This window comes from Blastomyces gilchristii (assembly GCF_000003855.2).
Source record: "Blastomyces gilchristii SLH14081 genomic scaffold supercont1.11, whole genome shotgun sequence".
Lineage (NCBI taxonomy): Eukaryota > Fungi > Ascomycota > Eurotiomycetes > Onygenales > Ajellomycetaceae > Blastomyces > Blastomyces gilchristii.
Window position 1 is genome coordinate 1276374 of NW_003101672.1, and position 24739 is coordinate 1301112.

At 50.2% G+C, this 24739-nt stretch overlaps 9 protein-coding genes across 11 annotated transcripts; 4 read left to right on the forward strand and 5 right to left on the reverse strand.

The window, feature by feature from the left end:
- Positions 1-144: 144 nt before the first annotated feature.
- Positions 145-6304, reverse strand: BDBG_05568. Of its 3 annotated transcripts, XM_031722222.1 has the most exons (5): positions 6041-6304; positions 4849-5966; positions 4096-4227; positions 2101-3856; positions 145-2033 (listed from the first exon to the last, which is right to left on the reverse strand). In XM_031722222.1, exons 2-5 carry the CDS (start codon positions 5663-5665, stop codon positions 848-850), a joined length of 3891 nt encoding a protein of 1296 aa, XP_031579049.1. In that variant the 5' UTR covers positions 5666-5966; positions 6041-6304; the 3' UTR covers positions 145-847. The 3 variants fall into 3 exon arrangements, with proteins under 3 accessions (XP_031579049.1, XP_031579048.1, XP_031579050.1); XM_031722221.1 differs by having other exon boundaries at positions 4849-6304; XM_031722223.1 differs by having other exon boundaries at positions 4096-6304.
- Positions 6305-7460: 1156 nt separating this feature from the next.
- Positions 7461-7837, forward strand: BDBG_17279 (uncharacterized protein; the record flags this gene model as incomplete). The annotated part of the gene is made up of 1 exon (XM_031725036.1): positions 7461-7837. Exon 1 carries the CDS (start codon positions 7589-7591, stop codon positions 7835-7837), a length of 249 nt encoding a protein of 82 aa, XP_031579051.1. The 5' UTR covers positions 7461-7588.
- A 704-nt stretch (positions 7838-8541) lies between these two features.
- BDBG_17280 (uncharacterized protein) lies at positions 8542-14071 on the forward strand (the record flags this gene model as incomplete). Its single annotated transcript, XM_031725037.1, has 6 exons — positions 8542-8683; positions 8777-9551; positions 9657-10107; positions 10911-11001; positions 11338-11422; positions 11482-14071. The coding sequence occupies 6 exons, from the start codon at positions 8542-8544 to the stop codon at positions 13949-13951; spliced, it is 4014 nt and encodes a 1337-aa protein (XP_031579052.1). The 3' UTR covers positions 13952-14071.
- On the reverse strand, positions 14022-16292 carry BDBG_05571 (acetylornithine aminotransferase). Its single transcript, XM_002624017.2, has 3 exons — positions 15902-16292; positions 15597-15839; positions 14022-15530 (listed from the first exon to the last, which is right to left on the reverse strand). Exons 1-3 carry the CDS (start codon positions 16022-16024, stop codon positions 14460-14462), a joined length of 1437 nt encoding a protein of 478 aa, XP_002624063.1. The 5' UTR covers positions 16025-16292; the 3' UTR covers positions 14022-14459.
- An 88-nt stretch (positions 16293-16380) lies between these two features.
- Positions 16381-16866, forward strand: BDBG_05572 (FMP21 protein; the record flags this gene model as incomplete). The annotated part of the gene is made up of 1 exon (XM_002624018.1): positions 16381-16866. One exon carries the CDS (start codon positions 16381-16383, stop codon positions 16864-16866), a length of 486 nt encoding a protein of 161 aa, XP_002624064.1.
- A 400-nt stretch (positions 16867-17266) lies between these two features.
- On the reverse strand, positions 17267-19004 carry BDBG_05573 (hydroxymethylglutaryl-CoA lyase). The gene is made up of 2 exons (XM_002624019.2): positions 18629-19004; positions 17267-18564 (listed from the first exon to the last, which is right to left on the reverse strand). The coding sequence occupies exons 1-2, from the start codon at positions 18884-18886 to the stop codon at positions 17752-17754; spliced, it is 1071 nt and encodes a 356-aa protein (XP_002624065.1). The 5' UTR covers positions 18887-19004; the 3' UTR covers positions 17267-17751.
- A 6-nt stretch (positions 19005-19010) lies between these two features.
- BDBG_05574 (diphthamide biosynthesis protein 1) lies at positions 19011-21239 on the forward strand. Its single transcript, XM_002624020.2, has 2 exons — positions 19011-19485; positions 19544-21239. Exons 1-2 carry the CDS (start codon positions 19308-19310, stop codon positions 20701-20703), a joined length of 1338 nt encoding a protein of 445 aa, XP_002624066.1. The 5' UTR covers positions 19011-19307; the 3' UTR covers positions 20704-21239.
- BDBG_05575 (uncharacterized protein) lies at positions 19254-24150 on the reverse strand. Its single transcript, XM_002624021.2, has one exon. The coding sequence runs from the start codon at positions 23798-23800 to the stop codon at positions 21035-21037; it is 2766 nt and encodes a 921-aa protein (XP_002624067.1). The 5' UTR covers positions 23801-24150; the 3' UTR covers positions 19254-21034.
- A 55-nt stretch (positions 24151-24205) lies between these two features.
- Positions 24206-24616, reverse strand: BDBG_17281 (uncharacterized protein). The gene has a single exon (XM_031725038.1). The coding sequence runs from the start codon at positions 24594-24596 to the stop codon at positions 24375-24377; it is 222 nt and encodes a 73-aa protein (XP_031579053.1). The 5' UTR covers positions 24597-24616; the 3' UTR covers positions 24206-24374.
- Between the last annotated feature and the right edge of the window lie 123 nt (positions 24617-24739).

Genomic DNA, 24739 nt, shown 5'->3' on the forward strand with positions numbered 1-24739 from the left:
AGAGCAGAGTTGCGCCGTCTCTTATTCTTAGTCGGGAGGAAGAAAGAAGCGAGGACTCGCGAAGAGAATAATCGCGAGAGTCCTTCGATGCTGGTTGGTTGCGGTGCGGGCCTGGTCGCCGAGTGCCGAGGTTGTTTGGAGCTAGGTCACATGTCTTCTACTCTCCAAGGTACGGTGGCATTTATTGTATTATTCTACTAGCAGCTCTGTATTTCGCTGTGAGATGTCAAGAAGATGGGGAAAAAAGAACAAAAAAGAAAGAACAAAATTTCTCAATCAATAGCACCCAGAAGTTTTGTGCTGGGTGACGCTCCTTACCACTCGTTCAACCAAATGCCCGATTAAGCCAATATCCCGGCCCGGGCCACCCCGCCATAAGGTGATTTGCCCGCTAGCTGTATCAGATGAGAGATTCCTGCGGATCCAACGCTACGAAGCGTAAGGATGGGATGCAAAAAAAAAAAAAAAAAAAGAAAAGAAAAGAAAAGAAAAGAAAAGAAAAGAAAAAGAAGGGAAAAAAATAGGTTGGGAAAAATATCCCCGTAGCCAGTCAAATTAAAACTCCAAACTATACAAAACTGATGGGAGGGGGGTAACACGCTCTGCTGTATCTGATATCAAAAAGAGAAAAACACACAAATAAAAACCCAAAGATAAAAATGATAAAAATGAGACACAGGGAACCATAAAAAGGAGAAAGAGATCAAGAGAACATATCAAGAAGCACACTTAAGTATAAATATGAAAGAAAAAAGATTTGGCAGAAATCCAAAAAAAATGGGCGTAAGAGGGTACAGGGGCGAAATGAAAATATATGTATCACAAATCACCCAACACAATAAATACCTCACGACACAGGTTCAACAGCCTTAATTCCCCCTTCTCCCCCATCCATACCCATGCTCATTCTCATGCCCATCCCTCCAATCTTCGACCCATTCCGCAACTCCACTCCGCCCCTCCCCTTCATCCCGCCAGGCGTACAAATCCGCCCAGACAGCATCATACTCCTCAACCGCTTCCTCCGTGCTTCACCACCGCGCTCCTCCCCCTTCGAGCCCCCTTCATCCACCCAGTCAATCCGCTCAACTTTGAAACTCATCCCGTCATGGTTATCCCCCCACGGGCGCGACTTCAGGCCGAACATCACAGTCGAGTCGTAGCGTTCGAGGGTGGGCAGTATTAGAAGGGTAATGTGTAGATCTTTGTTAGGGGGTGGGAGGGGTGGGATTTTGGGTTTGGATTTGGACTTCGTGGTAGGGTTGGTTGTTGTTGTTGTTGTTGTTGTTTCGGGTTTGTCGGAGGGTTTAGGTTCTTTGACTCCTAGTTCATCCAGGGAAGAAAGTTTTGGCAGTGCAGTGGTAGTGCCGTTCTTGCCGTTGGGCGCATGTTGATGTTCTTTTTTGATCTCCAGATCTAGCAAGGACACATCCACATCCTCTCCCCATTCGCCGCGGATGAACCCAGAATGGATTGCTGCTGCTACGGGGTCGGAGTCATCCGTATACACACCAGTGCCCCAGAGTGCTCGTCGCGCGCAGATCTCCTCTCGATGGCTTGCGTCGATGCGAAACCGAGGGACGCGGATAGTATACGTACAATTCTCTTTACCTTCGAATCGTGGAATAGGGACTGGCGTACTCACGTAGCCGAATTTCGAACTTTCCGGGGATGCCCGGGATGTAGGTACTCCGATCTTGGGGGCGTACAGGGTAGAACCGAGATGATACCTAGGACGATGTGCAACACTTCGTAGAAGCGGCTGTAAATTGACGATTGTGCTGTATTCTCGTATCGGGGCCGCAGAGGTTGAAGTCGACGGCGGGACAACGGATGTACCGCCAGTGGTGGACCGTGGAACATGGTGATGATGGTGGTGGTGGTGATGCGGAGCGACAGTGGAGGGGGACAGAGCGGTACCTTCAGGGTGAATAGGTGATCGCTGGAAACCAGCCACCCCTGGCGGCGGGATGGCGTTTTGTAAAGCAAGAGACCCAGAAGCCTCATCGTCCAGCTTATGCCTGTGATGGTGGCTAGATAAAAAGTTAGTCAAAAAAAGAATCAAAGTGCAAGGAGAAAATGTAGATAAGAGAAACTTACTGGTGACCATGGTGATGGTGGTGGTGGACATGCCGCGGCCTTCGACCACGGGTGGTCCCTGCACCACGGTTTCCAGCGCTACCCTCGCCCTCGCCTTTCATATCATCGTCTTTTGGTTTTCGTCCACGTCGCGCTGGTCCCGGCACGCTAGTTCGGGCTGGCTTCGTTGCAGATTCATTTATTTCTGCCCCCGCCGAACGTGCAGCGATACCGTCTCTCTTAAAAGGGCTCGAAGTCATGGGTGTGGATGGCCCGCTACCCGGGTGACTAGCCGCAGAAACACCAACACCACTTCCAATTCCCGAAAATACACGGCCAAGTTCGCTCTTAATACCAGCCTCTTCAGCTGGGCCGATTATTTGAGCTTGTGCGCCTTGAACAGCTTGAGGAAGTGGCGATGACCTCCCTTCTCGCTTATTCTCCGCGTTAAGGTTGAGGAGACTTCGGTGTTGAAAGGGTTCGTCACTGTCCTTGCGTTTCTGATCTTCGCCCATGCCGCCCAAAGGTCGTTGGGAGCCGGAGCCCGGGCCCAGAGTTGGAGAGAAGATTCGTGAGGGTTGTTGGAACTTGTTCAGGCTTGAGCTTTGTTGTGAATCATTGCGTTGTGAAGGCTCGGGTCGTTGTTGTTGTTGTTGCAGATGCGGCCCCGGAACTGATCGAGGACCAGGCAACTGAGATCCAAGGGGTTTCGTGTTCCGCATACCACCGAAGTCATTGCTAATAGAATGGCGCGCTGCTTCGGGAGACAGGCGCTGGATTCCACTCGAATCCCACGTAGGCCGCGGGGCTCCCTCCGGTTCCCGCTCTCCGAAATGCGATCCGAACCGTGGTTGTTGCTGTTTCATATCTTGTGATAGTCTGCCATTGTGTTCTTGCTCGCGGCTCACCGGCTCCGCGGGGCAATGGCGTTCTTGGTGCTGGATACCATATCTTCGTTGGGCATGAGACGCTGCCTCAGGCCCTGGGTATCCAGGTGCTGCAGGTTGTAATCCAAACTCTTTTGATGAGCCATCTCCAAAATGCGGACCAGACGACCTTGTTCCCGGGCTGAATAGAGATCTTCGCGACGATGGAGGCTCTTCTTGATGCGGCTGGCTACTGGGGCGTGGGATTGGCCCGCTTATGCTACCACGTCGGTCTTGGTTGTATGGGGATACTGCATATAACCCAGAAGGGGTTGGTTGTGATGCCTGTGGTTTATCTCCGTATATTGAGGAAAGACTTTGGGGCCGAGATAAAGCCCCAAAACGAGAGGTATCCTCGGGAGGAGGCGGCTGGGGTTGGTTTTGCGGCGCGCTTCCAGAACTCGAGCGGTATGGACGAGGCGGCTGGGGTTTTGAAAACAGACCCCTATCTGGAGTGTGCGAGCGTCTTAGAGGTGGAAAATCAGAGGATGGTTGTGGTTGTCTCGAAGGGGCGGAGGGGGGCGACATTGCTCCCTGTTGGGAGCCTGCTGGAACGGAGGATACCGAGGGGCGGCCATAGATGGAGGAAGGGCCGCTATCCCGAGGTGGACGATCTGAATCCGACCCTAACATTGACGATATCGACATGCTGCTTCCGGGTCGGTGTGCGGATGGTTGAGGAGGTTCACGTGGAGGGAAGGAGGACGGTGCGGGAGGGGGAAGTCCGGGGATGGGGGCTCCACGCGCGTGGTAATGTTGAGGAGAGGACGGAGGAGGCATTTGGCGACTAGTGTAGGAGGAAGAGGGTGGAGGGGGTTGCTGTCCGCCTTGCTGGTCAACTTGGCCCGAGGCTATGGCTACAAGTTAGCACATTTCAGAGAGAGGTAACATCACAACATTACAACCGCCAAACATAGTAGGGTAGCTTTGGGGATAGGTTATGCTTCCACAATAGAGACGATGATATCAAAACTCCAATTTGATCATTGTATATCATTTTCGTTGCGTGTCTACCACACGCGCGCACCAGGGGCGAACCTTCACAGGCAGCCGGTGCCGGAGCCGGCGCGAAAACGGGGATAACACTCACCAGGATAGACAGGGGAGCTGCCATTGCTGCCCAGTGACCGTCGCCTAGCGTGCTCGTAGGGTTGTGTGGGATGTGACATGTCCCGCGACGACATGGTGGGTGGTGGTGGCGGTGGTTGATGAGGTTGATGTGCTGTGGGAGAACAGGGCAAAAGGTCAGCCATCTGCGGAAAGACAAGACGCGGCTCTGCAGATTCCAAGGTTTGCTGGGGAATGGGGCTGGTCACGGGACTCGCTCGGCTGGGCACGGCCGAGATCCGTCAATCCAGATTCGGCTAGCGTTCCCGTCTGAAGCAATCACCATAGCCGATCCAGGGGCATTAGGTAAGCCGAGCACGGGACAGCTGGGATCTGGCCTGAGGCTGAGAATGAGCCCTAGACAAAGTATATATACGGAGTATGTAGGTTCTTAGGGACAGTCTCAGGCAGAGGCGAGGAGAATGGGAGGCTGGGAAAACGGGACTGGGCAGGCTGGGTAAGTTGGAAGCTTCCTTTCTTGTTGCTGGATGGTTCAAACTGGGCTTTAATCTGTCCATCCGTGTGTGGAGCTGTCCAAGCGAAGAAGGGTCTTAATGTTGGCGCGCGCCGCTTGGCCTTGTTGTTCTCCCGGCCCGCCCCCGTACAAGGGTACAAGAGCAACCACCAACGAATATATATATATATTATAACATCTCGTTATGGTCGCAAATATGGGAATTCACAGATCTATGCTTCACAGGTATCATTTCGCGGGGTTTTAAAATATTTCCCTTACCTTCACGATATCTGGGGTTGCTTGGCTCCTTCACTCCTCCATCACCACTTTTTATAACCGAACCGCGACTCGAATGGCGCGAATGGAAACCTGACGTGGGTTCGTGGTGGAGAGATGCGAAGGGACCTGGCGATGGTGATGGTTTCGGATGGGGAACGATTTCATGATGGTAAGGGTGAGATGGATAGGCCGGGGACGGCGGAGGGAGCCCGGGAGGTGCTCGTGGTGGGATCTCATTTTCACGTCGCCCCAACGGATCGTAGGTTACATGAGACCTTCCATTTGCTGGTAGCGAGCCCGGTCCGTATAGATGTGGCGGCAACTGGGTGTGTCTGGATTCTGATGGTGGATGAGCCCCAAATGTTGATGGGCGGGCAAAAGGCTGGCGTGGGTGCTGGGGGTCCATTGTTGGGATATCATCCATATTTGCCTTTAGAACATCCAGGTGTTGGAATGCGATGGCTCCAGGGCTAGGGGAGGACAGAGCCAAAACATCAAAAATTCTGACGACCAAAGAATCATCCGTACAATATTGAGAGAAGGAAGAATGTAAAAAATGCGAGGTGACTGGGAGCTTGGTCGACCTCAACAGGGTGTGAAACGGTGAACGGTTGTTGTGGTGTTGAGAGAGTCTCACAGGAGGCGACGAGGATGAAAGGGAAGGGGAAAAAAAAGAAACGATGATGATGATGGCTAGCGGCAGATTACCTCTTGGTGACGCTGCACCTCCCTTCCACCAGCGCCAAAGACAAAAAGGAAAAAGAAAAAGAAAAAGAAAAGTTGGAGCCCGAGCATGCGACAGCCTCCAGGGCAGCATCCGCAATTTTCGCGGGCGGTGGGACCAAGCAGCAGCCTACCCTACCGGCTAACGTGTCTAGGCCCCATCCTTGTTCACTACCTCGTACCAACGAGCCAACATATTACTAGGGGATTAGAAACTAGGGGAACGATAGAGCCATAATAAAACCGGCTGAGGCACACACCCCAGCCAGCGAGTCAGAAGCCACTACCGCAATAATGACAGTGGGGGAAAAGCAATGAGCGACATTTTGTGCACCACCCCTCTCCCTCTCCATGCCGAGCGGAGGCAGAATAGCGTGAAAGGGTTCGCTGTGATTCTGAGCCACAAATGTTAGGATCTTCCTGGCGCCTCCATGCTCGGTCACAATAACAATAAAGATCCATGACTGACCTCCGTTGCATCGGCCCAATAACTAATAACTAATTACAACCACATACTTAGAGGAATATTTGAAAGTCTTCAGGCGGCTGTTTTCTTTTGCTACATGAGACACACGGATACAACAAATTGGCGGGCCAATCTGTCTTTCCTATGTACTCCCTCTGACTATGTTCCTTCTGGGGGAAAAAAACTACGGCTTTTGTTGTTTATTATTTAACTCGGTCCAGATTTCCAACCAGACCTTAAAATAAATTCCGAAAAGATGGAAAATCCTGCCGAGTAATTGGGGGTGAAGATTAAGTCTTTGGATAAAGGGCCACCAAGAAGGAAAACCTGCGGATCCCCACCGTACCGTGGTGCAGGGCACACGAGTCACACACGGATGCGCCCCAGGGTAACATGATTTGGATCCCGAACTTTGGTTGGCTAGATTCTCTGGAAACGAGTCAACACATGTTTGGAGCTGTATCCCGCAGCTTTCAGCAGCTAGTTTATCCCAGAATTCAAAAACTATAAAACTAAGTTAAAATGAGTCAAGATCACTTAAAACTTGTTGGATCGCGAACGAACTCAGCTAAACTTTTAGGTAGATAGATTTGCGGCAGCAGTAACAGTTAACCTTTCAATTTTCAGCGAGAGCCGTTCTTTTCTCTAGGCCTTTTTTCACCAGCAAGGAATAGGTTGCTTACTGCATGCAATTAGTCTATATAAACAAGCATCAATACATATAGTATGATTCTTTTGTTTTGTGGTTTGCGTTGGCGTCCTTGACTGATCATTTATGATGTGACTGCATCATTGTTGTTTCAGGGTTGGAAATGCGACTTACTGCGGCTGGGCTTAAAAACAAACGACTGCAGACAAGCTCTGAAGCCATGTTCAACAGAACCCGTTTGACGCGTTCTGGCGAATGGCCACCAGGGCAGTGGCTACTTCGGTAGATCTAGATCCCTTTATTTAGCTGCTACATCTGACAATCACCTAGTCAATTACGAGGACATATGTATTCGAAAGTAGGATGAAGAAAGGGTAATTGGCCGTCTCGACAGTCCCTCTCAATTTATCCTGAGCTCCATCAACTCTGTAAGAAGCGTAAACCGCCACGGGGCGTAACTTAGCCGGCGGAGTTCAAATGAAATTCCTACCCCTTTGGACAGCTCGGATACAGCCCTGGAGCATTTTATCACTCAGCAAACTCCGCTACGAAGAAATTTTCGTCGTCGTTCCTCCAGGACTTCAAGGTGTGGGTAATACATGAGTGCGTACTGCTTGTAATAATGTATAAAACTGTACATATATAATGCCTGAGTTGAGACTATAGCTTTGATCCACACTTTAACAGTAGCGAGGGAGTGTACGGTACAGCACATGTAGATGTGCAAGTTGTACCAGGTGTTATCATGTATGCAAAGGAAATTTGTAGATATTATCACAGTTCTGTATCTGATTTATCTGATGACGAAGATCCAGCGCAGAATCAGTTGCATTAGCCACTAGAATGATATGCGTTCCTGAAACTCAAGAGCGGCCCAGGTAGCTCTGAAACTGCCAGAGCTCATGGAGAATGGTCAGAAGTTTGAAACGAATGCCTCACCGGTTAGGGGCATTCTGTATGTCAAAACTGTTGGGGGTCCCGGGTTGATCGGCCCTTCTACCAGCAGTGCGCTGGTGGTGATTGAGCTCTTTTGCCCCAGTAGCCTACAGGTTATGAGACTGTTAAGCGTGAGCCCCGCTGTGGTTAACATGCATGGGTTTGATCCCAGAATGGACTTAAGAAAATCCCAAACAAATACCCTGGACTTTTAAAACAGTGCCAAGAGACATCCTAGGAGTGTGCCCTAGGAGTGAGCCCTTGAAAGAATGAGCCCTAGGAGTGAGTTCACTGAGAGGAGCCACTAAGAGGAGCCACTGAGAGGAGCCACTGAGAGGAGTACTGTACTCTGTGATAGCTGGTCCAAGGGGGGGTGTTGGGGGTCCCAGGTTGATCGGCCCTTCTACCAGCAGTGCGCTGGTGGTGATAAAAACGCCCAGAAATGCGCCGCTCCTGCACAGTTTATGTATTCCATGGGTCAGAAACATTGGATCAAAAGCTGAGTACTCCGTTCTTTACCAGTAATCGTGTTACATACATTGATGATTTTCTCGATTCCATTCTCATCGTCATTCCTGTCTGAGGACTTTCGAAACGCTTTGCAATTAGGGCTTTGACAGATCACGTGCACCTCTCAAGAGCGTCCACTGGCTGCCGATGACCGCATGATATGATACAGCAGCAACAACCTCCAACTGAACATCTCGCTGAAATGAATTGGTAACCTACAATCTACTCGCCAAATACTAAAAAATTTATGAGAATTAGGATTATCACTGAATGATATAGCTGCCTGATGTCATTATTTTAATCGTAACTTCGGTCTCTCATTGCTATCTTCTTCTCCATCACCCGCTTCTCGATCCATCCAATCTGAAGGCGATTCTGGTATATTCACCAAATCCCATGAACCCGTCCCATGCCTAGCTCGGACAATCTTGATACTCCCATGCTCCCACTCCCTTGTGCCCCTTCGTCCTCGTGGGAAAGCTTTTGCGGGCGACTTCGAGCCCTATTCAATGGTGCGGACCCAAGAGTTTGCACCGCTTTCTGGTTTTTCGGTGAGATAAATACTACCTATCCGCCGATTGAGAGGCTTGTTTTGGCGATCGGAAAAAATAAAAATGGTACAAAGGCAACTAACTTGCATGCAGGCCTAATAAATAATGTCCTCTACGTAATAATCCTTTCCGCGGCCCTTGACCTCGTCGGGCCGGACATCCCCAAAGGCGTCGTCCTCCTCGCCGATGTGGTCCCTTCGTTCTTCACAAAACTATGCGCCCCCTACTTCATTCATGCCATCCCATATCCCGTCCGCATCCTAATATTCGTTGCCTTGTCCGCCTGCGGTATGCTTCTCATCGCACTGTCGCCGGCCTACATACCAAATTCTCCGACTGGGAACCCCATCATGACGAAAATGCTCGGGGTAATTCTGGCCAGCTTATCGAGCGGGGGCGGCGAGTTGAGCTTCTTAGGCCTGACGCATTTCTATGGCCCGTTTAGTCTCGCAGCGTGGGGTAGCGGGACTGGGGCGGCTGGACTGGTGGGCGCGGGGGCATACGCGTTAGCAACCACTTCGTTTAGGTTCAGTGTGAAGACTACGTTGTTATTTTCGGCTGGGTTGCCGCTAGTTATGTTGCTGAGCTTCTTTACAATTCTACCCCTAGGGCCGTTGAAATGTGCGGAGAAGCTGGGCGAGTATGAGCAGATTTCTGCTGAAGACGAAGCCGATGAAGCCGGTGTTTTGGGTAGGGGTCGGACTCAACAAAGAGAGCTAGATGATACCGGAGATGAGAGGGATGGGCTATTAGGACGGGATTTGGAGCACACAAGGGAGGATGGCAAGTTGGTAGCTAACGGGAACGATATGTCTTGGTCACGCTTCAAAGCGAATCTGAAAAGGGCCCAGGGTTTATTCTTTCCATTGTAAGTCTCATTGCGATTTGACAAAAAAAAGGGACAAAGACTCCCAGACAGGTTCCCAAATAATCACGGCTTTATATCTAACCTAACTCGCTAAAATCTCTCTAGCATGCTCCCCCTCCTCCTAGTTTACATCGCCGAATACACCATAAATCAAGGCGTTGCCCCAACCCTCCTCTACCCTCTCGACGAAACACCCTTCAACCACTTCCGCGCCTTCTACCCAGCTTACAACGCCATCTACCAATTCGGCGTCTTCATCTCGCGCTCCTCCACACCCTTCTTCCGCGTCCACAATCTCTACTTCCCCTCATTCCTCCAAGTAATCAATCTGGGCGTCCTCATCCTTCATGCTCTATTCAACTTCATCCCCAGCGTCTATATCATATTCCTCATCATATTTTGGGAAGGGCTGCTGGGCGGCCTGGTGTATGTGAATACTTTCGCAGAGATCTCAAACCGGGTACCGAAAGAGGACCGGGAGTTTTCGCTCGGAGCGACGACGGTGAGCGACTCCGGAGGTATATGTGTGGCAGGGTTGCTAGGGATGGTGGTAGAGGTTTGGCTTTGTGATTGGCAGGTGAAGAGGGGGAGGGATTATTGCGAGAAGCTGTAGTGGCAAACTGGGGCGTTACGATTTCCTCATTCGTTCGCATCTCCATTTGCTCCCATTTTTGATAACCATTTTTGGCAGATAGCATTCTTTTTGTTCACTATAGAGCATATGGTTCTCAGGCATATCTAGGTGAGGGGTTTCGTGAGCACATAGTTTTGGACAATGGCGCTTGATGGACAGCAACTGATGTATGGAGTACTGTAGCTATGTCTCGTTTGCCCTTTTGTGCCAATTTACTTTGTCAGATGACAGTTATTCCTGCACAAATCAACGTATGAAACCGTACTAATCCGTGGTGGATACAGAAGTGACAAAACGATACGCCCTATAAAATGAAATATAGGCTTGCAGATGGCTGGTGCAATGGCAAGCTAGCGTATGAATGTGTATTGTATGTAATTTTTCACATGCCAATATCAAACTGGATGAAAGCGAAGAACAGAACATCCACCCACCCAACCCAGGCTGTGAAGGATGAGTATTAAGCAGATAATTGTATGATAATCTTCTCATTTATGCTGAGGATAGTAGATGTATGGAATACCGGATACCTGATGCGAACGATAAGTTACTCGCTTTTTGACTTTTCTATTGTTCTTTTTTTATATCTAATGGCTTGAGATACTTTATATATGTACAGTACATGTACATGTACACATACATTGCCTTCGCCTCCCTCCCTCCCCAGACCTGGCCGCAACTTACTTTTAAGTTGATTTTTCCTTTTGGCCGCTCAACGTCCTGAGTACTTCCAACGACCGTTCACAAGTAGCCGGTTTTTATCTGAATATCTGGCATCATCCCATTTCGCCGCTGTTCAACGGATCCAAATTTCCTGTCCCCATCCCGCCGCTCCGGAGGCAACATATCCTGGTCTACAGGGGTAGCAGATAGACGTGCATAGGCGGGATAGACGGGATAGACGGGGTAGACGGGAAAGGCTTTCATTTCCTAGAGGCCACGGCAGCGGAGTTCTGGTTATTCGGGATCCCGCTGGGAAGTTGGGTAGGATTGACTTGGATTTTCTTCACCGTTTGTGCCTGGAACATATCGGCTATCCCGGATATACTGGCTTCGGTTAGAAAGAGGTTAAGATGATAGGTGCGATTTGTTGCTTCATCTAATGCCTGTAACCCTTGGGAGTGTATCCATGACTGATGTAACTTGTGATAGACCATGTTCTAGGGAGGCCGTCGACGCAGTTTCGCAAGATACAGGTCTTTGCGGTTGTGTCCTTCTGGTTCCTATATCTCCTCCGGTACGTATGCCCGACTTCCAACAAAAATGAAATAGACTGACAATATCATGTCTTCGCAGTGGCAACATCCATGGCCCTCCTGGCATTCGTCTCCTATCCTCCCGGTTATCCAAGCGAGCCACTCCATGGCAGACCACCGTTATGACCCTAATTGGGTTGTACCTATCTGGTAATTTCGCCAAGTTACTTGGTCTCGAGTCTCCCGAGCCTCTCGCGAATCTATATTCCCGGTCCTACTTCCGTGCCACTTGGGTAACCACGGCACTGGATGCCGGGTTCTGGACGGCCATGAACATCAAGAAGAAGTGGTTGCGGGATCTAGCATCAATGGTCTTCTCGATTTACTACCTCATCGCCGCAGAACATGCAGATGAGAAGGTCCGGAAGGTTAGAGCTGTGATGACAGTGGAGCACTTGCGCATATCGTGGAATAAAGCTACGACACCATACCTGTCATTTCTCTCAAAGCTTATGCGTCCACGCTTCATGGACTATGCGCCGGTTCAGATACGGATATCCAGACCGAAAGAATCGTCGTACAAGGAGCCGTGCATTGCATGGTTATATTATAACGGCCCGCTGCATACCCTGAAGGACCAGACTAATATCGTTCTGGATATCCCCGGTGGTGGGTTTGTGGCCATGGGCCCACGGATGAGTGATGATAAGCTCCTAGCCTGGGCCGGGAGGACGGGAGTGCCGGTCCTGAGCTTGGATTACAAAAAGGCACCTGAATATCCTTATCCATACGCCCTAAATGAGTGCTACGATGTTTATCATACCCTAGTCACTAGCCGTGGTCGTTGCATTGGTCTAAGTGGCAAGGTCAGTCCCAGCATTGTGATTACAGGTGACAGTGCGGGTGGGAATCTGGCTGCTGGTGTCACGCTGATGGTACTCCAGTCAGAGAGCACGAATTCGCGGAAGCGGCGGGGAGAGGACTCTCTACCGCCTCCGGCTGGCTTAGTGCTCATATACCCGACATTGGACATGAACATAGGTAGTTGGATGACGGAGGATGAAATGTCATTAATACGGGAGCGAGGAATGCGAGAGACAAATGTCAATATCCTCCGAAGGAAAAGTGAGGACTACCGCAAGCTAACCTCATCACGTCCGTCAAGCTTTCACGAAGCCTCCTCAGAACATCCAGTCATCCAAGACTATTTCGCCCAGCAGCACGCCGGTGTAATTCATGAGGACCGTGACCCAGCGATTGAGACCGAAAACATCAATAAACCTGTTCCAGGAAACACTGCCTCAGAAGTCGTGGCCACAGCTAACAAGCATCCTGGGCATATCGAAACACGACTCGCCGTCTCGTCCATGATTTCATACTTCAACGACCGCATCCTGACCCCTGAAATTATGCGTGCTACAATCATCCTCTATATCGGCCCATACAATCGTCCGGATTTCAGCTCAGACTTCCTCCTCTCTCCTATCCTCGCGCCTGAAGCTCTGCTGGCCCGTTTCCCCAAAACCTTCTTCCTAACGGGGGAACGAGACCCGCTAGTTGATGACACAGTGATTTTCGCTGGGCGTATCCGCCAGGCAAAACTGCGTCAATTTCGCGAACGACAGGAGCTGGGCCTTGAGAAGTCCATGAGAACGTTCGATGAAAAGGCGCATGTCGAAGTGTCCCTGATCCCGGGAATCTCACATGGGTTTTTGCAGTTTCCTGCCTTGTTTCCCGAGGGGTGGAGACAAATCTTCCGTTGCTCACGGTGGATTCGGAAGTTGTTCGTGCATGCCGCTGAAAGAGCCTCTGCGGCTGAAGGGGATCTTACGGCCTCCTCGATGAGATCTCTCGCGCCTCGTCGACGGCAAGGAGATAGCTCAGGGACTTTAAAACCCGACTCCTCCTCATCATCAATAACATTCGCGAGGCGGGGAGACGCAGGATCTACTCAACGAAGCAGAACGGATAAGAGTGGACCACGAGACCACCAACGAGGACTGACTGGGGAATCGTCGGGCGACGAAGATAGGCCACTGGAAATGACCAGGCTGAGAATGACCAAACGACCATCAGCTTCGCTTGGGGTTTCTAAATCCGCCTTGTCTTCCTCATCGCCTTCTGCTCGATCAACAGCGGATGCCTCCTATTTCCCCTCTCCAAGCCCAGTCGCCGCCCCCGAAGGGACAGTAAGCCCCGACTCCGTTAAGACTGGTCTCATCCCCTCCGCGGGCCCTCCAAATGGTATCGTAAAGCACAAGCATCCACCACAACCGAACGGGGACACAACACAGTCAAGTCCCGGCGTCTTGCCTTCCATCCAACCCAGTACCAACGGAAACCACGCCCGCAATCATAACGAGGGTTGCAAACCAACCCACGAGGCGGAGGATGATGTGGATGGAAAAGAAGACATTGTCCATTCCTGGCGCAAGCGCATGACGAATATGGCTCTACAGCGCAATGAGAGCTTGACAAGCTTGCCCAGCGAGGAGGATTTGTTAGGGAGGCGTATGAATGGGTTGGCGGGCGGGTTGTTAGGGATGGGGGAGGCGGTAAAGACCCCTTAGGGATTTTTTATTTTTTATTTTTTATTTTTATGTTTATTTTTATTTTTATTTTTATTGATTTATTTGCAATATTTAGAGTAATGTAACTAACGGGTAGCCTCTTATTTATTTTTTTCTTTTCGCGCCAATTTGCGTGAGATTTGTTGGTTTTCTCAGAGAAACGGCCTAATAATTATTTACATTAATGGTTTGCATGTAACAGACTACGTACGATCCTGGCTGATAAAGGCTTGTAGTTATATTGTACTCTTCTATGTAATAATAGTAGCAAAGCCACACCGTAAGATTTCTGGGATACCAGTAAGTAGTATTCTATGGATGACTCAGGGGACGCGGGTTTCGGCGTCCTAACGAGTCAAAGTAATGCTACTCTGATGAATAAAGGAGAAGATACTAAAATAATCCGGATGAAATTATTATTTTCACAAAGGAACCAAAACCTTTTTTATCTATCCCTGAAAAGAATCCTTTTATAACGAATTGCCGGTTGTTAAAAAAAAAAAAAGCCTCAAGCAGCCCTCGCAAACACTTGCTCCATCGCCTCTCCCAAAATATCCAATCCTTCTTTAATCTCCCCATCCGTGATAATCAACGGCGGCACGAATCTCAAACACCCCTCACCAGCCGTAATGATTAGCAACCCTCTCTCCCTCGCCTCGGTCACGATGTCTCCGAACACCCCCTTATACTGATCCGCAAGCTGCAACCCCAAAATCAACCCGCGCCCGCGAATATCCCCAACAGCTTCTGGGAATCGTTTTCGCAACTGCTCCAGCCCTGACCGGAACGTCGCGGCGCGCGAGCGCACGGCAGATTGCAAGGCGCTAGACGCCAGACGGGTCAGCACGTGTTGTGCCACACGACAAGCCAACGGGTTCCCGCCAAACGTCGTGCCATGGTCGCCTGCCTTGATATGCTTGCTGACTGCATCAGAGATGAGAGTAGCCCCTATGGGGACGCCGTTGGCTAGCGCCTTGGCTGTGGTGAGGATGTCTGGGTGCGCGGGTAATGAGTCATCTTTTGGTTCGAGGACGGGGTGTGCGTGCGCCCAAAGGGAGCCGGTGCGAGAGAGGCCGCATTGGATCTCATCGAAGATGAGGATGGCGCCAACTTCGTCGCAGCGAGAGCGAAGGGCACTAAGGAATTCAGGTGTTGCTGTATGCACGCCACCTTCGCCCTGGATAGGTTCGACGATCACACCGCAGGTTTTCTCGTTGATGAGAGTTGGGATTTGGGCGATATCGTTATACTTGCCGTATTTGAAGCCAGGTACCATAGGCCCGAAGGGGGCTTGGTATTTGGGGTTTGGTGTGGCGGACAGAGAGCCGTAGGTGCGGCCATGGAAGGAATTGTAGAATGAAACAAACTCGTGCTTAGCACCGGACGCGTCGAGGCTGTGGCCGACCTTCCGGGCAAATTTGATGGCCGCTTCATTGGCTTCGGTGCCAGAGTTGCAGATGAATGCTTGCTTCGCGCCACGCATCGCGCCAGACTCAAGGGTGTAGGTGACGAGGAGCTGGCTGAGGGTGCCGGTCCATTTGTTGTGGTAGAGATTGGATGCATGAATTAACATCCTAGACTAGATAGATATATTAATTTTTTGAGCATGTTTCTGAGTGTCAATTTGAGTATGTTTTGTACTAACCTGTTGCGATATGATTTCCGCAACCCCAGCATCAGAATGACCCAGTGATGTAACGGCAATTCCAGCTGTGAAGTCTAGATATTTTCGTTGCTCCATGTCCCATAAATAACACCCTTTTCCGGAATCTATTACGGGAGTCGGTCGTACGTAGGTTGGGACCATGAAGGGAGCTCGCTGGCCCACGAAGGCTGCGGAGCTGCTGTTGGGCGCTGGATCATGATGGGATGCTGTTTGCTTCGTATTCTACCACCTCTCCGTTAATCGAATGGTCTACGGAATGGCAAAACGCATCGAAATATAACTACCTGGACCTGCTCTGCCCCTGACTTCGTTGATGCATACCTCCATTGGTGTGACTCAAGCTCCGCGACTTGTCTGGCGGATCGAGCGCATGGCCGGATTCGCTGTGCAGCGATACGGCAAGCCATATTGTAGGTTAGAAAGTGCAAACGCTGCCCACAGTCCAATTCTAGACGCCAACCAATACAAGTTGAAGGTCAATTGGTGGTGGTTGTGGGAGAAGAAACTGGAGAAGAGAGAGCAATATCGGGATCGATGACTGCTTTTTTCCGGGAAAATGATCTTATCAGATCGGATCAAGGATATTCCGCAAGTCCTCGGCATGATCCAGAAGATTTCCCCAAGCAGCCGGGCGCTGCAGCATCCTAACTACTTATTAATAAATCTTCTAATCACAGCAGTCGGTGGTTATCATTGCGGTATCCCCATTACTGTATCTCACTGGCCATCAAGATATTATCCCTTTTTAGCAACTATATCCACCATGGTATCCCCTCTTACCCTCCGCCACCTCCGGTCTACCAGCGCCGTTCTCCGCACCTTCTCCCATCCTTTCCGCCCCACTCGAGCTTTCTCAACAGGTATACAAGCTAAACGCGATGATGCTAACAGCCAATTCGGAAACGCTCCATCTCCACCCCGACTCCCTAAAGAAGAGCAAGAAATCTTCGAGAACCTCCAAAAACAATCAACCGGTGCCTTTAGCACCCCCAGATCACCTCCGCAAATCAACCAATCCCCCCAGTCAGCAGATTCCTCCTCTTCCTCCCCACCAATAGCTGCCAGCCCGCAAGTCGAGGTTAGCGGATCAGGCGAGAACGTACATCCAGATCTCTTCCGAGGGGCAAAACCTGAGTTTGATGGTGAGACAAATCCCAAAACTGGTGAGGTTGGGGGCCCGAAGAACGAGCCCTTGAGATGGGGTGCGAAAGGGGATTGGAGCTTCAATGGGAGGGTTACGGACTTTTAAAAAAAAATAAAACACGAAATAAAAATGAGCTATATGTATAAAGCAGAAGCAGGATCTGCTATCGCTTTGGCGTGTTTCTATCCCGGGGAAGTCTTGGAAACCTTTTAACCAAACTGAGGGTTCCAGAGGCGCGCGTCCCGCGGCGGTTCGCACTTGGCTGACATTTTGGACAGAAGTTATTCAGATGGCAAGTTTACTGGGGAAGTTGTAAATAAAATACCCAATTCCCATAACTTCAGTTGGATGTCAGTGCACTCGGACACGCCTGGATGTGACCGAGCCACAAAACCCGCTCGGTGGATGAGTTGATGTTTCGAGCATTTTCAAACAAATTCCTTGCCCTGCTATGAAGTATAGGGGAACTGCATTAAGATTGATGTCTAATAATTTTTGTACCAATATATCATGCATCTCTTTCCTATTTAGCCTTTTGTTCTATGTTTTGCTCGACCATATATAGATGATCGCAATTTGGAAAAAACTGACAAAACTACTACTAGTCCGCTCGATATATTCACAAGGTGTCTTATTTGTGAACCGCCATTGGGACCAGGTCGAGAAATGAATTGCCGTCAGTTGCTATTTCACCTAGAAAAACGGTTATATGTACAGTATATGAAAGATGCCTGCCCAAAGAGAAAGCAGAGAAAAGCTAACAGAAGTATAATGCCGCTTCACGCGAGTATGCAGGTGATGTTTTGACTGCAGGAGAAAGGATAGGAAACGGGACGAAAGAGAGTTTCTGCTTGGGATTCCGCATCATGGTTGATCTATCATAAGCCCCTAGATATCTAGGAAGCGTGGAACCATCGATCTTGCAGAAGGACATACTCCCCATGGACAGAATTAAAGAGGGAGCTCAAGCATAGAGACATTATATACATCTTAACCCTGAAGTCGAGCAACAGTAGCTTTGCCCACTCTGCTATCATTCGACCTGCCTAGTTCTTTGCTAATCCATGCACCAATTTTTGAAATCTCCTCCAGGTTAACGCCCGTCCGCATTCCAAGACTGTGAACAGTATGAATGAGGTCCTCTGTGGAGATATTTCCAGTAGCACCTTTCGAATAAGGGCATCCGCCAAGCCCACCCACGCTACTGTCGAAGATGCGGATACCATGCTCCAGGCCGACAATGGTGTTTACGAGTGCTTGGCCGTACGTGTCATGGAAATGGAGGGCGAGATCATTATTAGCAATGCCGGCAGAGGTAAGGGTTTGTAACAGTTTTAATGTCCGAGGCGCAGTGCCCATTCCCGTGGTGTCAGCGACTGAGACCTCGTCGGCACCCATCTCGAGCAGAGTGGCTGTTATGTCGGCAACCTTGTGAGGAGATACATCGGGACCTTCATAGGGGCATCCAAGGGCCACAGACACATAACCGCGAACCCGAATATTTTTCTCCTTGGCAAGTTCCACAATGGGCCTGATGCGCTCGAGGGATTCTTCAATAGTGCAGTTTGTGTTCGCTTTTGAGAATGCATCTGTCGCAGCAGCAAATAATGAGATTTCGGTAGTGGGTTTCGGAAGTGCGTTGGAGTTTGAGGCTTCCGAGGCCGGTGGGCTATCAGTATCCATGATTTTTACTAGATTTTGGAGCCCTTTGACGTTGGGAACTAAGTAGTTATATGCAATCGAGTGAGATGACTTGGGAGGCGTTTTGAGGAGGTATGACAATATTTCCGGGGTGCTGGCCATCTATGAATTGACGTAAGTAATACGACTAGTAGAGAAGGCGACGTGAACCAGGCGACCTACGAACCTGTGGCACCCACTTCTCTGGGACAAACGAGCCAGCTTCAATTGTGGTCAATCCCGTCTTCGCCAGTTTTTCAATGAGCTCTAGTTTTGTGCTTAAAGGAATTGCTTTCTTCTCGTTCTGTAACCCATCTCGGGGGCCGACTTCAACGATCCGAAGATGGTCTCCGGCAAAGCTTGTTTTAGTAGAAAAGAGGCGGACTGGTCTTTCGTGCCGGACAACCCGGCAGAGTCTAGAAGTATATCTTGTGGAGATGAACATGTTGAAGAATACGAATGTTATACTATCGTCGGATAGATTGAAGCTGTTGATGATGTTCGACGGGTCGCAATCGTCGCGGGGAGAGCTGCTCGGCCAAATGCGGAATCACGTGATCGTGTCCCGGGGAAACGGATCGAGGTTTGAAGCCAATCAAAAGGTGAATTTCTCCTCACCGATATATCTTGGCAATATTCTGCCACTCTCCGCCCTCTCCGCATTATGTCATCACTGCTCCCCGCCAAAAAAAATAATTTCATCCTCCGTCAACTGATATGCGGATAGATCGGAGATAGAAACAATAAATTTGAGAGTTGGAACACCCTCCAACGATTATCTCATTTGTGCTATCTGGATGAATATATGAAGGCTCCGGTGTATCTATACTACTACCCCTTCTCACATTCATTGGTTCTCTAGTATTATGGCAGACAACACGGCCCCGCCAGCGGCCACCCCGGTATCAGCTACCGCTGATAAGCCCTCAAATCATACGCGCCAGCCCAAAAAAAGGTTCGTTGGGCGTAAGACAGCGGATGCTCAGTCACAAAGCCAAAAGGATGGATATTCTCAAACGTCAAATACAACGTCCCTTCAGCAAGGTATGTCCCATATTCCCCTTGCGCTTGTTGGTATCCCCGCTCCTAATAGCATTTCTAGCACGAACCCGACGAGCTCCGCGAGCTTTAAATCAAGTCCCAGCCGAAATCCTAGACGATGAAGACATCAAAGCGGCAATCTCCCTTCTCCCGCGAAACTACTCCTTTGAGATCCCCAAAACCATCCACAGAATACGAACGTTGGGTGCAAAAAGAGTAGCCTTACAATTCCCCGAAGGCCTCCTCCTCTTCGCAACTACAATATCCGATATCCTCACCCAGTTCTGCCCTGGGACTGAAACCTTAATTATGGGCGATGTCACATACGGCGCTTGCTGTATAGATGATTACACCGCGCGTGCGCTAGGCTGTGACCTACTCGTCCACTACGCGCATAGCTGTCTGATCCCCGTCGATGTCACCACGATCAAAACCCTATATATCTTTGTCGACATAAGCATCGACACACAACACCTAATCTCTACACTGGAAAGGAATTTCCAGAGTGGAAAAACCATCGCAGTCGTCGGCACAATCCAATTCAACGCAACCATCCACGGACTAAAGTCCACCCTGGAAAAGGCCGGCTACTCCATCCTCGTCCCACAAATCACTCCGCTTAGCAAAGGTGAGATCCTAGGTTGTACTTCCCCCAAACTACCCCTAGACCAAGTCGACATCCTCCTCTATCTCGGTGATGGCCGCTTCCATCTCGAATCCGCCATGATCCACAACCCTTCCCTCCCCGCGTACCGCTATGACCCATATTCCCGTACCCTCTCCCGCGAATCCTACGACCACGAAGAAATGCTCACCCTGCGCCGCGACGCCATCAACGCCGCCAGAACGGCACGGAAATGGGGTATCATCCTAGGCTCCCTGGGCCGGCAGGGCAACCCGCACACCATGGCCAAGATCGAGAAGCAGCTGAATGAGCGTGGGATTCCGTTTGTGAATTTGCTGCTTAGTGAGATTTTCCCGGGGAAGCTGGCGTCGATGCCTGATGTGGAGTGCTGGGTGCAGATTGCGTGTCCGCGGTTGAGCATTGACTGGGGGTATGCTTTTGCGAGGCCGTTGTTATCGCCGTATGAGGCGCTTGTGGCTCTTGGGGAGAGGTTGGGGTGGGATGAGGGGAATGGTGGGGTTTATCCGATGGATTTTTATGCGAAGGATGGGTTGGGAAGGACGAGACCGGAGGTGGCGGTGGGATGTACTGCTTGATTGCTTGGTGGAATATGGTTATGATTTTTGGACCAATCACTTTGGAATGCCTCCATTAATATGTATATATATTTATATGGAATACATACTATACAAGAGAGCAAGCTTGTGCATTATCATGGAAACAGGGCAAGTTCCGTCCAAGGATGGGAGGTAGAAGCTTTTCTCCACGTATAAATTACAATATAATGACAAATACCTCGGGTCATTGGCAAAATCGCTCATAGCCAGAACATTTTTGCTTTGTTCATTCACTGTTCCCAAGAAAAAGAGAAGAAAAGGACGGAACCAAAAATAAAGTTTAAGGATTTTGTACATTAAAAATGTCGTTTCACTTCAATTCGTCAGCGCTGTCCATATTAATATCACTCGCACTGCCCCTTCGCAGGGATAACATGCTCTTACCACCCAGGTCATCGACAGCCCTCTCCGCCGCACGCCAGCTCGACACTGCCTTCTCCACATCGTCATACATCTCCAGCGTATCATTGATGATGCCCCCCTCATCCATGTCCGAAACCTGTGTTCCCTCCCGAGAAGCCCAATCGCTCTGCATCGGGAAGGACGGGCCAAAAGTCTTTTCTGAAGTTGGGTTAAACATCACCGCGTTCGCGAACATCCGCACAAGTTCCATCTCTAGCTGTGCTGAATTTACGATGCCCTTGGGTGGGGTCAGCTCTGCCGTTCTCCTCAGTAACAGGCCATTGCTTTTCGAGGGGGTGGTGCCGAAACCTGGGCCAGGGCCGGGAGATTCGGTGTTTTCTCCGCTGGGGGTATTCACAGCCTCCGTTGCAGCCGCTACGGCTTTGCTTCCCTGATGAATGGCGGATTTAATAGACTTGATATCCTGGGGTCGATAGATAAGACTCTTATATCCCGGGGCGTCACGCTCTGTTAGTGGCTTCGCAAATATGGATGCGTATTTATGGGATGCGATATCGTTCATGATTGGAGCACATGTTCGTGGGAAATTTCGGGTACATTGTACGTATTGTGCCGCTTGTCGAGTAGGTGGTTGGGTCGCGTCTTCCGCTTCGCTTGGTCCCCGCTTCCTTTTCCCCTTCCCCTTTGACACGTATTCATCTGCTTGGGCTTGGCTTGGGGCTTTGAGCCGCCTTGACGCTCGAAGTTCCACTTCTGTTTCATCTGATATCCCAGCAGGGGTGCTTGGCATTTCACGCTTTATTTTCTGCTGAGTAACAGAGCCAGAATCAGTGATCGACTCATCGTCACGAGATACGTTGGATCGAGCACCCCGGCTCCGGTTTCGAGTGGAGCGTATGGGAGAAGAAACCGGGCTAGCAGTGGCCCTGCCCCTAAGTGCTGGTGTAGATTTCCTTTGACGAGTGTTCTTTGCCGGGCTGGAATCAACATCTGCATGCACAGTTTGACCCTTGGGCCGGGTTGTCGATATTGATGGCATTTCAATCTCAGTCGTTGGTGACGGCGCCTTTTCGCTGATAGGGCTTACATCCTCTGGTCGAGGCCGTATCGGAGACCCAGGGGACTTAGATATGACAATCGGGCTTGGTTTTTTCCAAGGGGTGAGCGAACCAGAAGTATCCAGGGACGGTCTAGGCGGTCTCCGATTTAAGGCCGCCGAAAACGAAGGGGTACAGAGATCCAGTCCACCGGAGCCAGGAGTACTGACCGGAGTTGCTATATGCTGTTCGTGCGGAGTAGTTTGAGCTCTAGCGTCATTTTGTAGTTGAGGTAACCCAAGTCCGACTGGTCGTGATGGTTGGAGCGAAGGACCGGAAGGGCCCTGGAACGACTTGCCTGCCTCTAGCTGGACATATGGACTATGTGGGCCAAGCGGTAAGTGAGATTTACCTGTAAGCTGGCTGTTAGAGTAAGGTACGTTGGCATAAGGGGATGGCTGCCCATAAGTGGTTGATGGAACCGGTTGTGGGGACCATTGCTTTTGATAATTTGTGTTTGGAGGTGTCTGAGTCATTTGGGCCTGCGGAGGGGAATATTGAACGGGCTGGAAGGTGGCCATAATACGCTGTGGTTGCTGTTGCTGCTGCTGCTGCTGCTGTTGTTGTTGTTGTTGTTGGGCGCTTGTAGCAGTGGGCGTGGTTTGTAATGACAGTGGTGAGGCCTGAGAAGTAGCTGATGTGACCGGAGTGAGCACTTGGCCTGGTACTCGCCCGGTTCCTGCATGAGGTATTGTCGAGGTGTTTATTCCTGGTTGACCTGGCTTGGAAGTGGCATACTGCAAGCCACGGCTAGAGATGTGATCTTGAGAGGGAAGTATGGACGCATTTCCATTTCCCAGGTTTGGCGAAAGGGAGCGAGGCGGGATATTCTGCGCGATAGCCTGTGGGCCAGCTTGTTGCCACTGTTGCGCTTGGGGGTGTTGCGGAGAGGATCGTGGTGCGTTTGCAAGTTTTCCCTCAATCTGTAGAGCTTGCTGGACAGTCGCCTGTCCCTCTACTAAACCGCGTTGTGCATATTTTGGCATCTGAACAGCCTGTACCTGCTCAAGGACCTGGTCTCGGGGTCGCTCAATATTGACTCTGGGAGCAATCGTCGCCGGCTGTGGCGATGAAGGCTGTGCCTGTGCCGCTTCTTTAGATATTTCGGGAGTCGCCGATGGGCCGTCTATTATCGGAGGCGTGTGTTTGGCAGTCTCCGCATTCTCCAGCTTTTTGATTTCATCTTTAATTCGGGCATATTTCCTTTCCTCATCTTCAATCTCTCGTGTCGCGCGTTCCTTGTACCTGGCATATAAACGAGCGACAAGGGTTGGAATCACCGTAGAATACGAAGCGCCCTCATGTTTGGACGACGGATCCTGTATCTTCCTTTTCTTCAGATTCGCGTTCACAGCATCCGAGTTGTAGCCATTGGACCCGTGTTCTGGGGTTCCCTCCCTGTTTTGTAACTCTTCCTGCACTAGATTTATATAAAGCGCTTCCAGAGCCTGCGGGGTCAGTCTAGCCTTGTCAAACGTTGCATTTTGACGGACGAACGAGTTGTTGATCAGAAGTTCTGAAATAGGCGTGAAATTGGACGGTTGAGAGTCAAGAGTGTTGAGGAATTGGAAAAACAGCAGAGATTCAAAGGGAGTGTAGGACGACAACGAAGGCATCCCCCATTGCCAGTCAAGTCGACTAGACAGGGTGTTGTTGTCCTTGACGATGGGAGCCACGGTGGGAGTAGTCCGTGGGTCTGGTGGACGTACAGGCGGGCGATTGAGTGCCCGGGGAATGGATCGGGCAGAAAGTATGGGCTCGCGTGTTTCTTTGACTTCAGACCATCACGGTATCTTCCAATAGTCACAAACGCCACGAGGAATATCGCTTGAGAGAGAGATGTGAGGTGTGACGACGGCAGCTGAATCTCCTGGAAGAACCTGGTGATGGAAAATCGATGGAATCGGCGTTTCTTTGGATGTCGCAAGGTCAAGCTCATGACGATACGAGAGAAAAACGAGTTGGGCGAATGAGAAGGCGGGAAATTCACGTGACAGTAGACTACTACCTAGGTAGTCATGTGATATTAACTGAGTCATCCATCGGTTTCAGGGGCTGGTCACGGGATCTCGGCACCGAGTAAACATCTCAGCGTCAACAAAGGTCAATAAACAGACCTAATAAATAACTGGAGCGGAGGAGGACAAATTCAAGATTTGTTCCCCCTTTTCCTGCCTGCGCTACCCTTTTTTATTGACCCTTTTGGCCGTTTTGATCCCCACCCACCCACTCTCCCGTGTTGACTAGTGGCAGATGGTCTTGCCTGGTCAGCCTACCAGAAGAGAGCTGGAGAGCTGGTGGCCCAAACAGTCCAAGTAGCGGCGTTTGCTCCGTGAAGGTCCCAGCATAGGTAACTAGCGTTTGCTTATTTTTTCCAGACCCTGCTTCTGGCTGTTGCTCCAAGCCTGTCATTGCTTGGATCTCACTCCCAGCCCAGGGTGTGGTTGTGATTATTACTAGGGCCAGGGGTCTCGCGTCTCCAACAACTCTAATTTAACTCACAGGAACTCTCCCACTTCTCACCTCCCACCTCCCTAGCCATTTCCCCTCTATAT

Excerpts from the sequence above, each read along its gene's own strand:
- BDBG_05568 (XM_031722222.1), bottom strand. The coding sequence starts at position 5,665 with ATGCTGCCCTGGAGGCTGTCGCATGCTCGGGCTCCAACTTTTCTTTTT. Across the intron at positions 4,228-4,848 it reads CAACCCCAGATATCGTGAAG|CACATCAACCTCATCAACCA; the intron begins GTAAGGGAAATA and ends GTTCTCCCACAG. Across the intron at positions 3,857-4,095 it reads CAGCTCCCCTGTCTATCCTG|CCTCGGGCCAAGTTGACCAG; the intron begins GTGAGTGTTATC and ends TTGTAGCCATAG.
- BDBG_05571 (XM_002624017.2), bottom strand. The coding sequence starts at position 16,024 with ATGGCTTGCCGTATCGCTGCACAGCGAATCCGGCCATGCGCTCGATCC. Across the intron at positions 15,840-15,901 it reads CAGGGGCAGAGCAGGTCCAG|AATACGAAGCAAACAGCATC; the intron begins GTAGTTATATTT and ends GAGAGGTGGTAG. Across the intron at positions 15,531-15,596 it reads CGGAAATCATATCGCAACAG|TCTAGGATGTTAATTCATGC; the intron begins GTTAGTACAAAA and ends ATATCTATCTAG.
- BDBG_05573 (XM_002624019.2), bottom strand. The coding sequence starts at position 18,886 with ATGTTCATCTCCACAAGATATACTTCTAGACTCTGCCGGGTTGTCCGG. Across the intron at positions 18,565-18,628 it reads CAGAGAAGTGGGTGCCACAG|ATGGCCAGCACCCCGGAAAT; the intron begins GTTCGTAGGTCG and ends GTCAATTCATAG.
- BDBG_05574 (XM_002624020.2), top strand. The coding sequence starts at position 19,308 with ATGGCAGACAACACGGCCCCGCCAGCGGCCACCCCGGTATCAGCTACC. Across the intron at positions 19,486-19,543 it reads TACAACGTCCCTTCAGCAAG|CACGAACCCGACGAGCTCCG; the intron begins GTATGTCCCATA and ends TAGCATTTCTAG.
- BDBG_05575 (XM_002624021.2), bottom strand. The coding sequence starts at position 23,800 with ATGCCTTCGTTGTCGTCCTACACTCCCTTTGAATCTCTGCTGTTTTTC.
- BDBG_17281 (XM_031725038.1), bottom strand. The coding sequence starts at position 24,596 with ATGACAGGCTTGGAGCAACAGCCAGAAGCAGGGTCTGGAAAAAATAAG.